The following is an 11,548-nucleotide window of genomic DNA, read 5'->3' as shown; positions in this document are numbered from 1 at the left end:
TGTACATACCCTACATGGTCTATATGCAAAGGGAAGACACCTTACTTGCCTGTATAATGCCCTATCTGGTGTATAGGCAAAGGAAAGTTGCTTTACTCCCCTGTATAATACCTATCTGGTCTATAGGCAAAGGAAAGACGCATTACTCGCCTGTTTAATGGCCTATATGGTATATAGGCAAAGGAAAGACGCCTTACTCACCTGTATAATACACTATCTGGTCTATAGGCAAAGGAAACACACCTTACTCACCTGTGCGGTGTCTTACCTGGTCTGTAATCAAAGGAAATACACGTTACTCACCTGTACGGTGTCTTACCTGGTCTGTTATAAAAGGAAACACACCTTATTTACCTGTATGGTGTCTTACCTGGCCTGTTATAAAAGGAAATACACGTTACTCGCCTGTATGGTGTCTAACCTGCTCTGTAATCAAAGGAAATACATGTTACTCACCTGTACGGTGTCTTACCTGGTCTGCTATAAAAGGAAACACACCTTACTTACCTGTACGGTGTCTTACCTGGTCTGCTATAAAAGGAAACACACCTTACTTACCTGTACGGTGTCTTACCTGGTCTGTTATAAAAGGAAACACACCTTACTTACCTGTACGGTGTCTTACCTGGTCTGCTATAAAAGGAAACACACCTTACTTACCTGTACGGTGTCTTACCTGGTCTGTAGTCAAGGAAACACACCTTACTCACCTGTACGGTGTCTTACCTGGTCTGCTATAAAAGGAAACACACCTTACTTACCTGTACGGTGTCTTACCTGGCCTGTTATAAAAGGAAACACACCTCACTTACCTGTATTGTTGTCATTTATTAAGAAGAGAAAAACAATTTGTTTGTCAATGTTAATAAAGGTACATTTTACAATTGAAATTTTCTACGTCATAACTAAATGTTATAAAACATTTCCTTTCTGTACTCAGAAGAGGAGCCCGCTCGTGCCATGTTCCAACATTTTATTAGACTATTAATAGCATGTGATTACATTTTTCTGCACACAAATAATGCAATTAATATTGTTTATGTGTCAATCCCTTCCAATACTTTAAAAAATATTTAGGAAGTGAAATGAAATACATTTTTGTATTTGAAATAAGTTTGTACACACTGTAACAGATACTCATCTAATCAAATCCTCATTGTAACAATGTTTCTGTGATAAATAAAGATAAGAAAAGTCCAGTTTGGTGAAGAGTTATTATTATAATGTAAATAGTATTGTTAATAATGAATAGCTATGTTTTTCTAGTATTGGTTACCTGCCCCTAGTCAGGTTTATAACACTAATGTGTCTGAGCCTGTTGTACATTAATGGGGGCCCCAAAGCCCTTTTCCGTAGAGCGTAATCGGCGGTTTTAATTCTACGTACTCCGTAGCGGGACCGTTCGAATTCAACGTAGAGCGTAATCGGTGCATTTTGCGTCGAGCGATATTGGCCCCTTTAATTTAACGTATTACGTAGAAGCTAACCGGATTTTACCGTAAAACGTAATTCATATTAATTTTTCGTCAAGCGTAATCAAAGTTTCATTAAACTTAACTAGTCTACCGGCAAATTTTACCCGCGAAAATGCTGGAAATTGCGTTTCAAAGGGTCCAGATTTCAAAATTTCGCCGGACATTCCTTGCTATGGCTCAACACTTCGGCACTGGACATGGTGAAAATATGTTGCGGGAGCGTCGTCCCCCAACTAGTAGAAATCTTTTTACCGACCTTAGCTTAGTTAACAAGCAAAATTTGCCACTTAAATGCAGGAAATGGCATTTCAGAGGGTCGAGATTTCAATTTTTCTCCGGGCGCCGGGCGGCCCTTGCCAAGGCTTGCGACGGCTTGGGCCTCCGGCGCTCATGACTCTCCGGCGCTCGTCGCCCTCAAAGACGTTTCTCTGACAGAAATGTCATTACATTGAGCATATGCCTGCCAGCAAAATTTGCCCCTCAAAATGCAGGAAATGGTGTTTCAGAGGGTAAAAATTTCCAAATTTTCCCGTACCTACCTTGCGACAGTTCGACTGTTCGCGCTTTCGGCACTCGAAATCTGAAAATGATGTTTGGGGGCGTTGCCCAGCTTAAAGCTAAAACCATGTGGATTTCTAATTGGATGCTATCTAACTTAGCTTAGTCTGTGAGCAAAATTTGCCCTTCAAAATGCATAAAATGGCGTTTCAAAGGGTCAGGATTTCACAATATTCCCGGGGGAGCATGCCCCCGGACGGCCTAGGATTGTCGCGCCTCCGCTTTCGGTGCTACAAGTGCTGAAAATTACGTCACATGAGAAATTTGCTTTGGCCAGCAAGACGTCTTTAGAAGTTAAGTTTTAATCTTATTGATTATCAGTTTTGTTTAGATCTCATCTTCACATGTTCTGCCGTCGGCGGAGTTCAGCCAAAAGACAATAAAAATTTGCATAATGCATTATGAAATTTCGTAATTTAGCGTAGAGCGTAATAAAGTGTCCATAATTTAGCGTATTACGTAGCCGGCCCTCCCGAATTTAGCGTAGAGCGTTGTCGGTACCCCCCCTTGGGGGCCCTCATTAATTGGGCACTGAGGAGAATCAATATCCATATTTGCACTAAGTTCCTCAAACCTGGGTAATTATAGCACAGAAAAAAAGGACCACAATGTAAATATCAGTCAGATGATAGCACTATGAATTGAAAATCTTGTTCAGAATTCAATCTAAAATGGTTGTATGATAAGCTATGCTACAACAGTCCCTCCCGCGATACTTATAGAACAGTCCCGCAAGGAGGTCACATGACTAGTGCCCGCCATTTTGAATTGCCATTGTTAAAGTATGGCAGTATCGGCGCTGTACATTTTGACGAAAAACAGGGACTTAAAATGCTTGTAAAGCACGGAAACTCCGTACACATCAATGGGACACCATCTTGAACATGTTTGTGGCGGTAGGTTTAGGTGTCGTTGCGCGACGGCCGATATTTTTGTGGATATAGTGGGCATTCGCTAAAAAGACATTTTACTGGGCGTTCGCTAAAAAGACCATCGAGAATCGAAAACTTTGATTTATGTCACTTCGGGTCGATGGATTGACTTGAAACTCAGGATTAATACATGGGAACACAACGTGGACATATTCCAAGCAAAAAAAATGAGATTCGTGCAGCGCGGACTTCTCTAGAGTGGGCGTTTGTGGGCATTCGCTAAAAAGACCATGCGCTCTTTTTCTACCCTCATTTGTAAGGTTGATAGCGAGAAGATAATTCTCAAACCTTTGAATCCACTTCTTCCATCTGGTCCCGACGGACGATCCCCCTTCCTCTGTGGGAAGAAATGGCGGGAAAGTTGGGGCAACGCTTGGGTTGGCCATCTGTGTCCGAGTTTTGTCTTCAGATGAAAGGTAGAGCCAGAGTCTTCTCAGGGTGTTCCTTTGGCATTACTTGCCAATATTGGATGTCCGCTTGGGTCGTTTCGTGATCCTCGTCGCCATAATGTTGTGTCTTTTGGGGAGCTTATCAAAGAACACCAGGACTCCGGGACTGGGCTTGCAGAGAGAGCTTTATTCAAATTAGATGTTAATGTGGTGGGTGGGGTTATAGGTTAGAAGGGTGGGGACAGTACAAAGTATATGGGTAAATGGAGATACTAACATTACAACACCTACCACCGACTATGCCGGCCATGCTGGAATAAACCTCAAGTTAACAGTTGCATCGTGTTGCCCGTGAGTCGCCCCCTTATAGCGATCCTTGTCCATACTGGCGTGGTGGCAGCGGTGGGATACGAACCCACGCCATCGAAATAACTCCCTTCAAATGCCAACATGGACTGTTCCAAAATCACCCCTGAAGCTACTCATTATCACCAGAGTGAAGAGAGGAAAATCTGTTTATTATATTAATATACTAATTTCTTACAAATTATTAGAAAGAGAAGAGATAAAAAGAGAGCGAGAGATTATTTACTTTCAAGTTTGAGGCGCACTATCCTTAGTACAGCATTTGCAGCGGATGTACTCTTTGATGCCCTCTTGGCTCTGTGATGCACTTCTCCACTTCTCCAAAAGGTGGCGCTGTCTTCACGTCGCCAGCCTTCAGTTGAGCCCTCAGGGCCGAGCAGTGCTGAGGTCTGTCAACATAACAGGGCAATTATCTTTCCGTTTCAGTGAACAACAGTTATACTCCCTGAAGGTCACCAAATATTCAGCGCATTGAGTTCACATGCTTTGTCACTTTCTATTAACAATGCCACTATAATTCCAGGCATGGCAAAACATTAATTATTATTAAGATAAAACTCTCAGCATTACATAATATACTTACAAAGTTTAACTACAGACATGGACGGTGCTTGCACCCTCCCTTGACCTTGAAAATTTGCAACATGCACACACACACATACATACACACACACATGAATACACATTGAGTACATTACACAAAGTTTAACACAGTTGCACACAGACACACACAACTGTGATCATGAGATGTTATTTAATTCAAAGGTGGGCTAAGTGACCAAACATTAACATCAAAAATAATCTTTATACTTACCCTTGATTCCATTTTGTTCTTCAGATCCTGAAGCTGGCTGCGTAGTAGCATCTGTTGGTCCTGTATGCCTTCCATGAACGTCGCCTGTTGATCTTGCATCAAGGCGAGCTCCCGCACCGTGAACAGCAGGGCGACAAGACTCACCACAGCCGCCAATCCTGACAGCGCCGAGACGATCCCTATGGCCCGGCAGCCTCCATGACGACCGACAGATTCTTCCGGAGCTGCTCCGCTGTTTGGGAACAGGTTCTGGGACGACATCTCTGAGAAACCTCACAGGAAATCCTGCAGGAATATCGAAAATGTAACACGTGATACATTCATCTCAACAGAACCTGATAGGTTACGAGGCCTGCACATGCAATTATCACTCTGCCGTAATATGCCACACTCCCCACTTGAACATAAGCACACAGATTTTAGGAGGCAACAAAAATGCTAGTGTCACAAAAGTTTGACTCTGATGTTGAAATCTGCTCAATACAAGATAACTTGCTTACCCTGATTGAATTTCTGGAGAGTGCAGCCCAACAATTCTCTAGATGATAGTGGAGGATGTGAGCTCAATAATTCTTGATTGGAATGGGTCAATAAGGGACGTGAAAGGTTCCCCTATGAAGACACACTCTGATCATGTGGCGCACGTCTGCTGTACTGACCCCAGACCGGTCGATCTGGTTTTGTAATTGACAGTTGGCATTATAAAAGAGCCACTCCTACACTCATTTGGATGGGTTGAACTGAAGGCAACCAATTATTGAGAGATAAGCTGGGATAAGCTAATACAAGAAAAAGGTAGAGAAGGGATGCTGTTGAAAAGGGAGGGCTGTAACATTATTTCTACATATATCAGCGACACCAACCAAAACGCCTATCAAAGTTCATGACACACACACCAGACGGGCTTAACCAAGACTTACGATGATTGCTTGTTTAACACTTGAAGAGTTTTCTATGAGCCTGAGATACCATCTGTTCTCTTGATTGATTGTATCTGGTTAGTTTTGGGAACAAAATTAGCCTCAGACATGCAAACCTGAGATCACAGCATGCGCTACACGTCATGATGTCACAACAGCTAATCATTGTCTCAATGGAATGTCACCCAAAGCATGCCTTCAGTGTCGACAGATCTACAATAGGAACAACTAAATCAGGGCAAGATACATCAGAAACAAGATTCACAGTATATAATGTTCCACTATGTGGCCTCTTTTCTGAACTCTATGATAATTGATATATGAGCACATACCTGCCATCACTATCACACAGTGCCGAGGTATTGTCCAAGCTTTTGCACTGCTGCAGGTGAATGCCAAGGCATCATGAAAAGAGAAAGATAGTGACAATCACTCGACATACTACATGTAGAAAGTTTCTGTTCAGCATTGACAGTTAACAGCGATGGTATTCAAATTAGATGACTCACATAAATAAGGGCACAAGCCTTCATCCCCACATAGCATCTCAAACTTGTATCAAATTATCTAAAGACATAGAACATCACAAAAAACGAATTCCTGATTCCAACAACAGAAAGACACGTGTCTAAGAGAAGACTATTTCCTCTCCAACACGAGAGAAGGGAGGGTTCAATACAATTTCAAAAAGATAACTTAAAAAGATACAGAAAAAAAAAACATTGGAAAACTCACTGCCATAGATGTGGTGTGAGTGCCATCCATCGTAGTGTCTGCTGGATCAATGCTTTCCCTTGCTAACCACAAATAGCCAGCAAAAGTACTGAGCCAGCAGTCACTCAGCTTTGGTGTTTCACTTATTAATACACTACTAACACATACCCAAAAATGTACTCTCTCACACATATGCTCTGAAACATGCACACACACACACACTCTCACACACAAACACACACACACGCACACGCAAACACACACACACACATGCACACTGGCGCTTGCAAAAACCGACACATGTACCCGGCCAAATTCACCAAACATGCATACACAAAGAGATAATACACAAGACATCATTTCTGCTGCATTTTGTATAGCATGTTACTTTTCTTTCCAACAAAATTAGGGATGATAGTACTGTACATAAAATTACATCAGATTCTGATATCGACTGAACAGGTACAATCTTACTATTGACCTATGTTTACAATCAACGAATACATGTACATCTAAAATGTATTTGGCGGGAATTTTCCTGAACAACATCATCTACACAAGAATAAGTACCAGCCATACTAAGTATTGCACTTGAGGCTACCGACATTACATTTCCAACCTAGTACACTGTAAAAAACAGTCCATCAGAATACATCAAGCAAGGATGTAGGTCTACCACAAAAAACAGACAAACTTTGACTGGCCTCATCTTGCAGAAGCTTCAAGCAGTATTTTTTTTCTTGCCACAATCTGATGCTTATTCTTGTAAGCAGTTTCAACATTCAAATCAGCTCCAATATCATTGAAGGTGTTGTTAGAAACAGCTAAGTATCCTATTTGCTATACATTGATGTTGCTCTTATATCTAATGCATTGCTATTGCTATCTTAAATTACGTATGTGGGTATTGCTAACTATTGTTGACTTGAGTTTTATAAATACAAGAGTGGCTTATTGATTGGTGCATCCACAAAATTTCAGTAGTAAAAAAAACAACGACTAACTTTACCAACATGAATATTCACACAGTGCAAATAAAAGAGTCTAATAGTATCATTTTTGTCATGGCAAGTTTTCTAGGCGACAAGTGCTTTGGACACAATGTACACGGTACATACTCTGTACGTATAATTCTATAAAACCTAATGGCTAGACGTGTGCTTTGAATAAAAGCCTGCTACTTTGACCATGGCAAGAAGTGTGCTTTTGCATGATTACAACCTACTAGTATATATTAACATATCATTGCCTTTTCATTTTTTTTGTTTTACAACAATTATACAAAATTCCAGTCATATCTGCTTTAATGCAGATCAATTGATGCATAGGCAGCTTACAAAAAACGTTAAACTAATACTCTTAATTAAGAATAACAGTTGCATTGAAGCCAATCTGTTAGACATTTAGCACAGAATTTCTAGGCTGAAAGTATCAAGTCTACAAGAAGTACAGACGTTGTCATATAAAATATTACAAAAAGAACACACATCAACATATCGACATATCTACCTATCAACTTAACTAAATACGGATGTTATTATGATCATATATTTTTACAATTCTACCTCAGAGGTAATATAATCAAGTTGAACTAATTAAGCTACTGTATACTTGTCAACTGTTTCCTTTAAGTCAAAGTAAAAGATTTTTAAACATTAATTCCATACACAAGATAAAGCATCTACCGGTAAGCTTTTGGGCAGTTCTCTGACCCTTGTCAAGTTAGAATGACCAAAAACCTATGTCACATGACCTGGACAGAAGCATAATGGTAGCAATGGGTCAAAGAGTGCCCAGCGGTTGATAAGCAGTTTACATTATGTACGGAAATAACATGTAAAAATTTGACCATTCGATTACCGTTGAAAATGAACCTCCTTATGAAAGTTTCATTTATAAGTCTTTCACAAAATCATGCGATGATCAATGTAATTTTTTGACTACTTCTTGCCACCAACAGAATCAATGCCACCCTCTTCTGTACTTGGCGAGTGTTTAACATGATAGTTTGGAATGTTACACCACTATCTAACTCTATTGATATGGCCTTTAAGAATGGAATTACATGCTATCACTCACAAAACCAATGTCACATGAAAATATACCTCCTGACATCTCCTACACAAATATTGCAATTTGTTACTATCACTCTCTTTCCTTCTACCTAAATCTCTCTGATTGTCTATTGCGAACTCACAAAAGCTACACAACTATTTTAGCATACACATCACTCAAACTAATGGCCATCCTATACGCTGTAACGCTATTGTTTGTTACACAAGCTTGCACAAGATAGCAGCAACAAGATTCTGACTGTTCTGGGGGAGGGGGGCGACCTTGAAGTAGGAGGGGTGGCGGGCAACCTTGATTCTCTGATTTCACGCATGATAACCATCTTCAATAATCCTAAACTTATCAATTTCAAAGGCTTAACCTATCAGCTTCAATAATAACCAAACTAGCAGTAAAACTAAAAGGGACAAGATTCATCATTGTAGAGTAAAAGACAGTTTTGTCCTTCAGACTCACTCCTTATTTGGTCTTGGTCTGACAGATGGAACAGGTGGCATGACCTTTGGCCTAGAGGGGATGGGTGGAGGTGGCCCCCCAGGTGGCCCACTCGGTGGCCCTGCTAGTGGCTCGCTTGGTGGTGGCTCATCTGGCGGCCCGGGCGCTGGCCCACTCGGTGCAGAAACAGAGGGTGCAGGTTTGGCCGTCTCGTCCCCTACTTGTTCTTCTAGTGCGACATCAGTGGCCAGTTCATCTGTAGGTAATGACCCCGTTTCCGTGGGTGATGACCCTGTTTCCATGGGTAACGACCCTGTTTCCGTCGGCAACGACCCCGCCTCGCTGACCTTGTCAGACCCTGTCTCAGACACGACGGAACCCTCGCGACTCTCCATGGAATCCTGTGAGGCAAGGTCACTGCCCGAATCAAAGATGGCGGACTGGACGTTCCGGCGTGGGGGAATGGGTGGGGGCGGTGCGGCTGGGTCGAGCCTGGCACTCTGGGGTCGGCGTGTGCTGGCTCTCTTCGCTGGGCGGGGTGGGCTCGCTGGGGGCTGCTCGACCCCCGGGGATTCCATGTCAGCATCGACCTTGAATGAATTGAATGAATGAATGAACTTTATTGCTCGACAATTGTACATGGTACAATGTATGGCAAAAGCTACTGAACGTGTACGGCAACAACTACAGTACTACAAGCAGATCTTGCAGCTGCATAAGCTGGGGAATGAGTTTAGCCATTTTGCGGTGGAATAAAACTGCCGGCTTAACTCCTTCCTCAGCTTATGATACTATCTTATGCCACCCCAAGATCTGGGCTACATAAAACAACAAGGCTACATAAAACAACAGAATATTATCGACAACAGCACAGTCATATTTGAGTTATTCGTTCTCCAATTTGGAAAACTGAACAGATATAAAATTCTGACCTAAATTGTATGTCTGCAAATATATATGTGGGAGTCGGACATGATAGCAGTACATGGAGAATTTTGTGTGCCAGATTGGGTCAGTGTATTTTTTTAGTTCAAATACAGTAGAAGCTGCTTAATTGCACACCCAGTTTGCCCATGCATCTCATGCAATTATCAGAATGGTACAACAAAGTGAAGTTATTAAGCTGGACCGCACCACCATGGGATTTAGGGCTTTTGTGTGATTATTAACAGAAGTGTGCGATTATCTGCTGTGCAATTAACTGGCTTCTACTGTATTCTAAAACAGTGCTTCTATCTGTTTGCCTTAAGCAGGACAATTCACCTTGGAGCGTCGCGGGATGGGTTGCGGACGGTTCTGTGGGGAGGGGGGCGCCCCTGAAGCAGCCGAAGATACTGGCCCGGTGGTTGGCCGTGGAGGCGGCCCGGTCCCTGCTACTGGCCCGGAGGCAGGTCTGGGAGGTGGTCCCGTCTGCGGGCGGTGTTGCGGACTGGTGGACGCCGCAGGGGGCGAAGGTCGGCTGGGGGCAGCGGGGTCACCGGCGGGCTGACCTACGGCCGGACCAGCGGGGGTTGGCTGGAGAGGAGGGCCGCTCATCAGTCGTCGGATCAACTCCTCTGCCTCCTCTACATTCCTGGTGGGGATGAATGCATAAATGTTTAATTTACTAAGAGAGAGAATAGAAGAAGCTGAACCTATGTATTAGTACATGTATTAGATTAGTATTAGAAGTCCTGATAGTCATTATTTATGTACAGTCAAACCTGTCTATAGCGGCCACTCAAGGGACCGGACAAATTTGGCCACTATAGACAGGTGGCCTCTGTATAGAGGTGGCAACTTGTAGATAAAATACCCAAGGGACCGACAAAAAGTGGCCACTATGGACAGGTGGCCCCTCTGTAGAGGTGGCCCCTAATACAGGTTTGACTGTACTTCAGTGAACCTTATATCTCTATATCACAGCCGACCAATGACGATGATGGTGAAATCTTTGTAACTTCGTAACTTATTATGTTTATACATGTACTTAGCCCGATAGGGCATGAATGTACAATAAAAGCTCTCATTCATTCATCAATGTGTTTTGCAACCATAAGCAGCCCACATGGACTTACAAGCCGCAGAACAAGGAAAACATTACATAGAGTCAAATCAAATGGAAGAAAGTAGTACATAATGATAAATCAAAGTGAGAGTCACCTGGTGTGCGTCACATGGGTCACGTTGAATGGCATCCCGATCATAGCAGGTCCCTACATGAATGCAATGTAACATATAATAAGGAAATGAAATGTTTTTGTATTACTGAGGGAGAATATTCCCAAACACCAGGGTCTACATTTGTATCTGTCATGGAAATTTGCTTGTTGGGGCAGTACAAATTTTCACCCCAACCATCCAAAACCTGAACTTCAATAACATTTTTGACTGTAAGTTCATCTGTGATGGTAGTAAACATTATGTTACAAATTTTAACACTTTATATCCGTACACAAAATAAAGCGCTTGCCAACAAGCTTTCGATCAGTCCTCTGATCGTTCTCAAGTTGTAATGACCCAAAACCTAAGTCATTCTTCCGGAACCTTCCCTCAACCGAGACGGGGGCCGATACCGACTGCCTAGCACCTTTGACCCTTTATTGACATCACACTAGGTTTGGGGTCATTACAACTTGAGAAAGATCAGAGGACTGATCGAAAGCTTGTTGGTAAGCGCTTTATTTTGTGCACGGATATAAAGTGTTAAAATTGTAACATAATTCAATAACATTATACTGATAAAAATGCATTTTGGCTGGTGACAGTTTAACAAACAAAATCAACAACATGGGCTCCCAAACAACGAGTGGGACAGAAAAATTCAAGGCTGGAGACAACCATGCTAAATACCCAAGAGCAAGTGGCTTTAACCAACCATAGCTGTTTCCTT

At 42.2% G+C, this 11,548-nt stretch overlaps 2 protein-coding genes across 2 annotated transcripts in view; both read right to left on the bottom strand.

Annotated features, from left to right (window-relative positions):
• LOC118423545 (ficolin-2-like) overlaps positions 1-4,812 on the bottom strand; it is a 16,360-nt gene extending 11,548 nt beyond the window's left edge. Inside the window, exons 1-2 of the mRNA XM_035831731.1 lie at positions 4,535-4,812; positions 3,947-4,109 (exon numbers count right to left, since the gene is read on the bottom strand). Of these exons, the coding sequence (XP_035687624.1) occupies positions 3,947-4,109; positions 4,535-4,795 (424 nt within the window). The 5' untranslated portion in view covers positions 4,796-4,812. The remainder of the gene's footprint in view (positions 1-3,946; positions 4,110-4,534) is intronic.
• A 3,881-nt stretch (positions 4,813-8,693) lies between these two features.
• On the bottom strand, positions 8,694-10,886 carry LOC118422330 (lysine-rich arabinogalactan protein 19-like). The gene is made up of 3 exons (XM_035829848.1): positions 10,819-10,886; positions 9,940-10,249; positions 8,694-9,266 (listed from the first exon to the last, which is right to left on the bottom strand). Exons 1-3 carry the CDS (start codon positions 10,860-10,862, stop codon positions 8,694-8,696), a joined length of 927 nt encoding a protein of 308 aa, XP_035685741.1. The 5' UTR covers positions 10,863-10,886.
• Between the last annotated feature and the right edge of the window lie 662 nt (positions 10,887-11,548).

Source organism: Branchiostoma floridae, chromosome 9, assembly GCF_000003815.2.
Source record: "Branchiostoma floridae strain S238N-H82 chromosome 9, Bfl_VNyyK, whole genome shotgun sequence".
Taxonomy (NCBI): domain Eukaryota; kingdom Metazoa; phylum Chordata; class Leptocardii; order Amphioxiformes; family Branchiostomatidae; genus Branchiostoma; species Branchiostoma floridae.
This window is presented reverse-complemented; position numbering and strand designations above follow the sequence as displayed.

What these genes read in the sequence shown, in the direction of transcription:
- LOC118422330 (XM_035829848.1), bottom strand. Translation starts at nt 10,862, where the DNA reads ATGATCGGGATGCCATTCAACGTGACCCATGTGACGCACACCAG. An exon ending in ACCCATGTGACGCACACCAG is followed by an intron (nt 10,250 to 10,818) that starts GTGACTCTCACT and finishes CATCCCCACCAG; the next exon opens with GAATGTAGAGGAGGCAGAGG. An exon ending in CCATCCCGCGACGCTCCAAG is followed by an intron (nt 9,267 to 9,939) that starts GTGAATTGTCCT and finishes AATTCATTCAAG; the next exon opens with GTCGATGCTGACATGGAATC.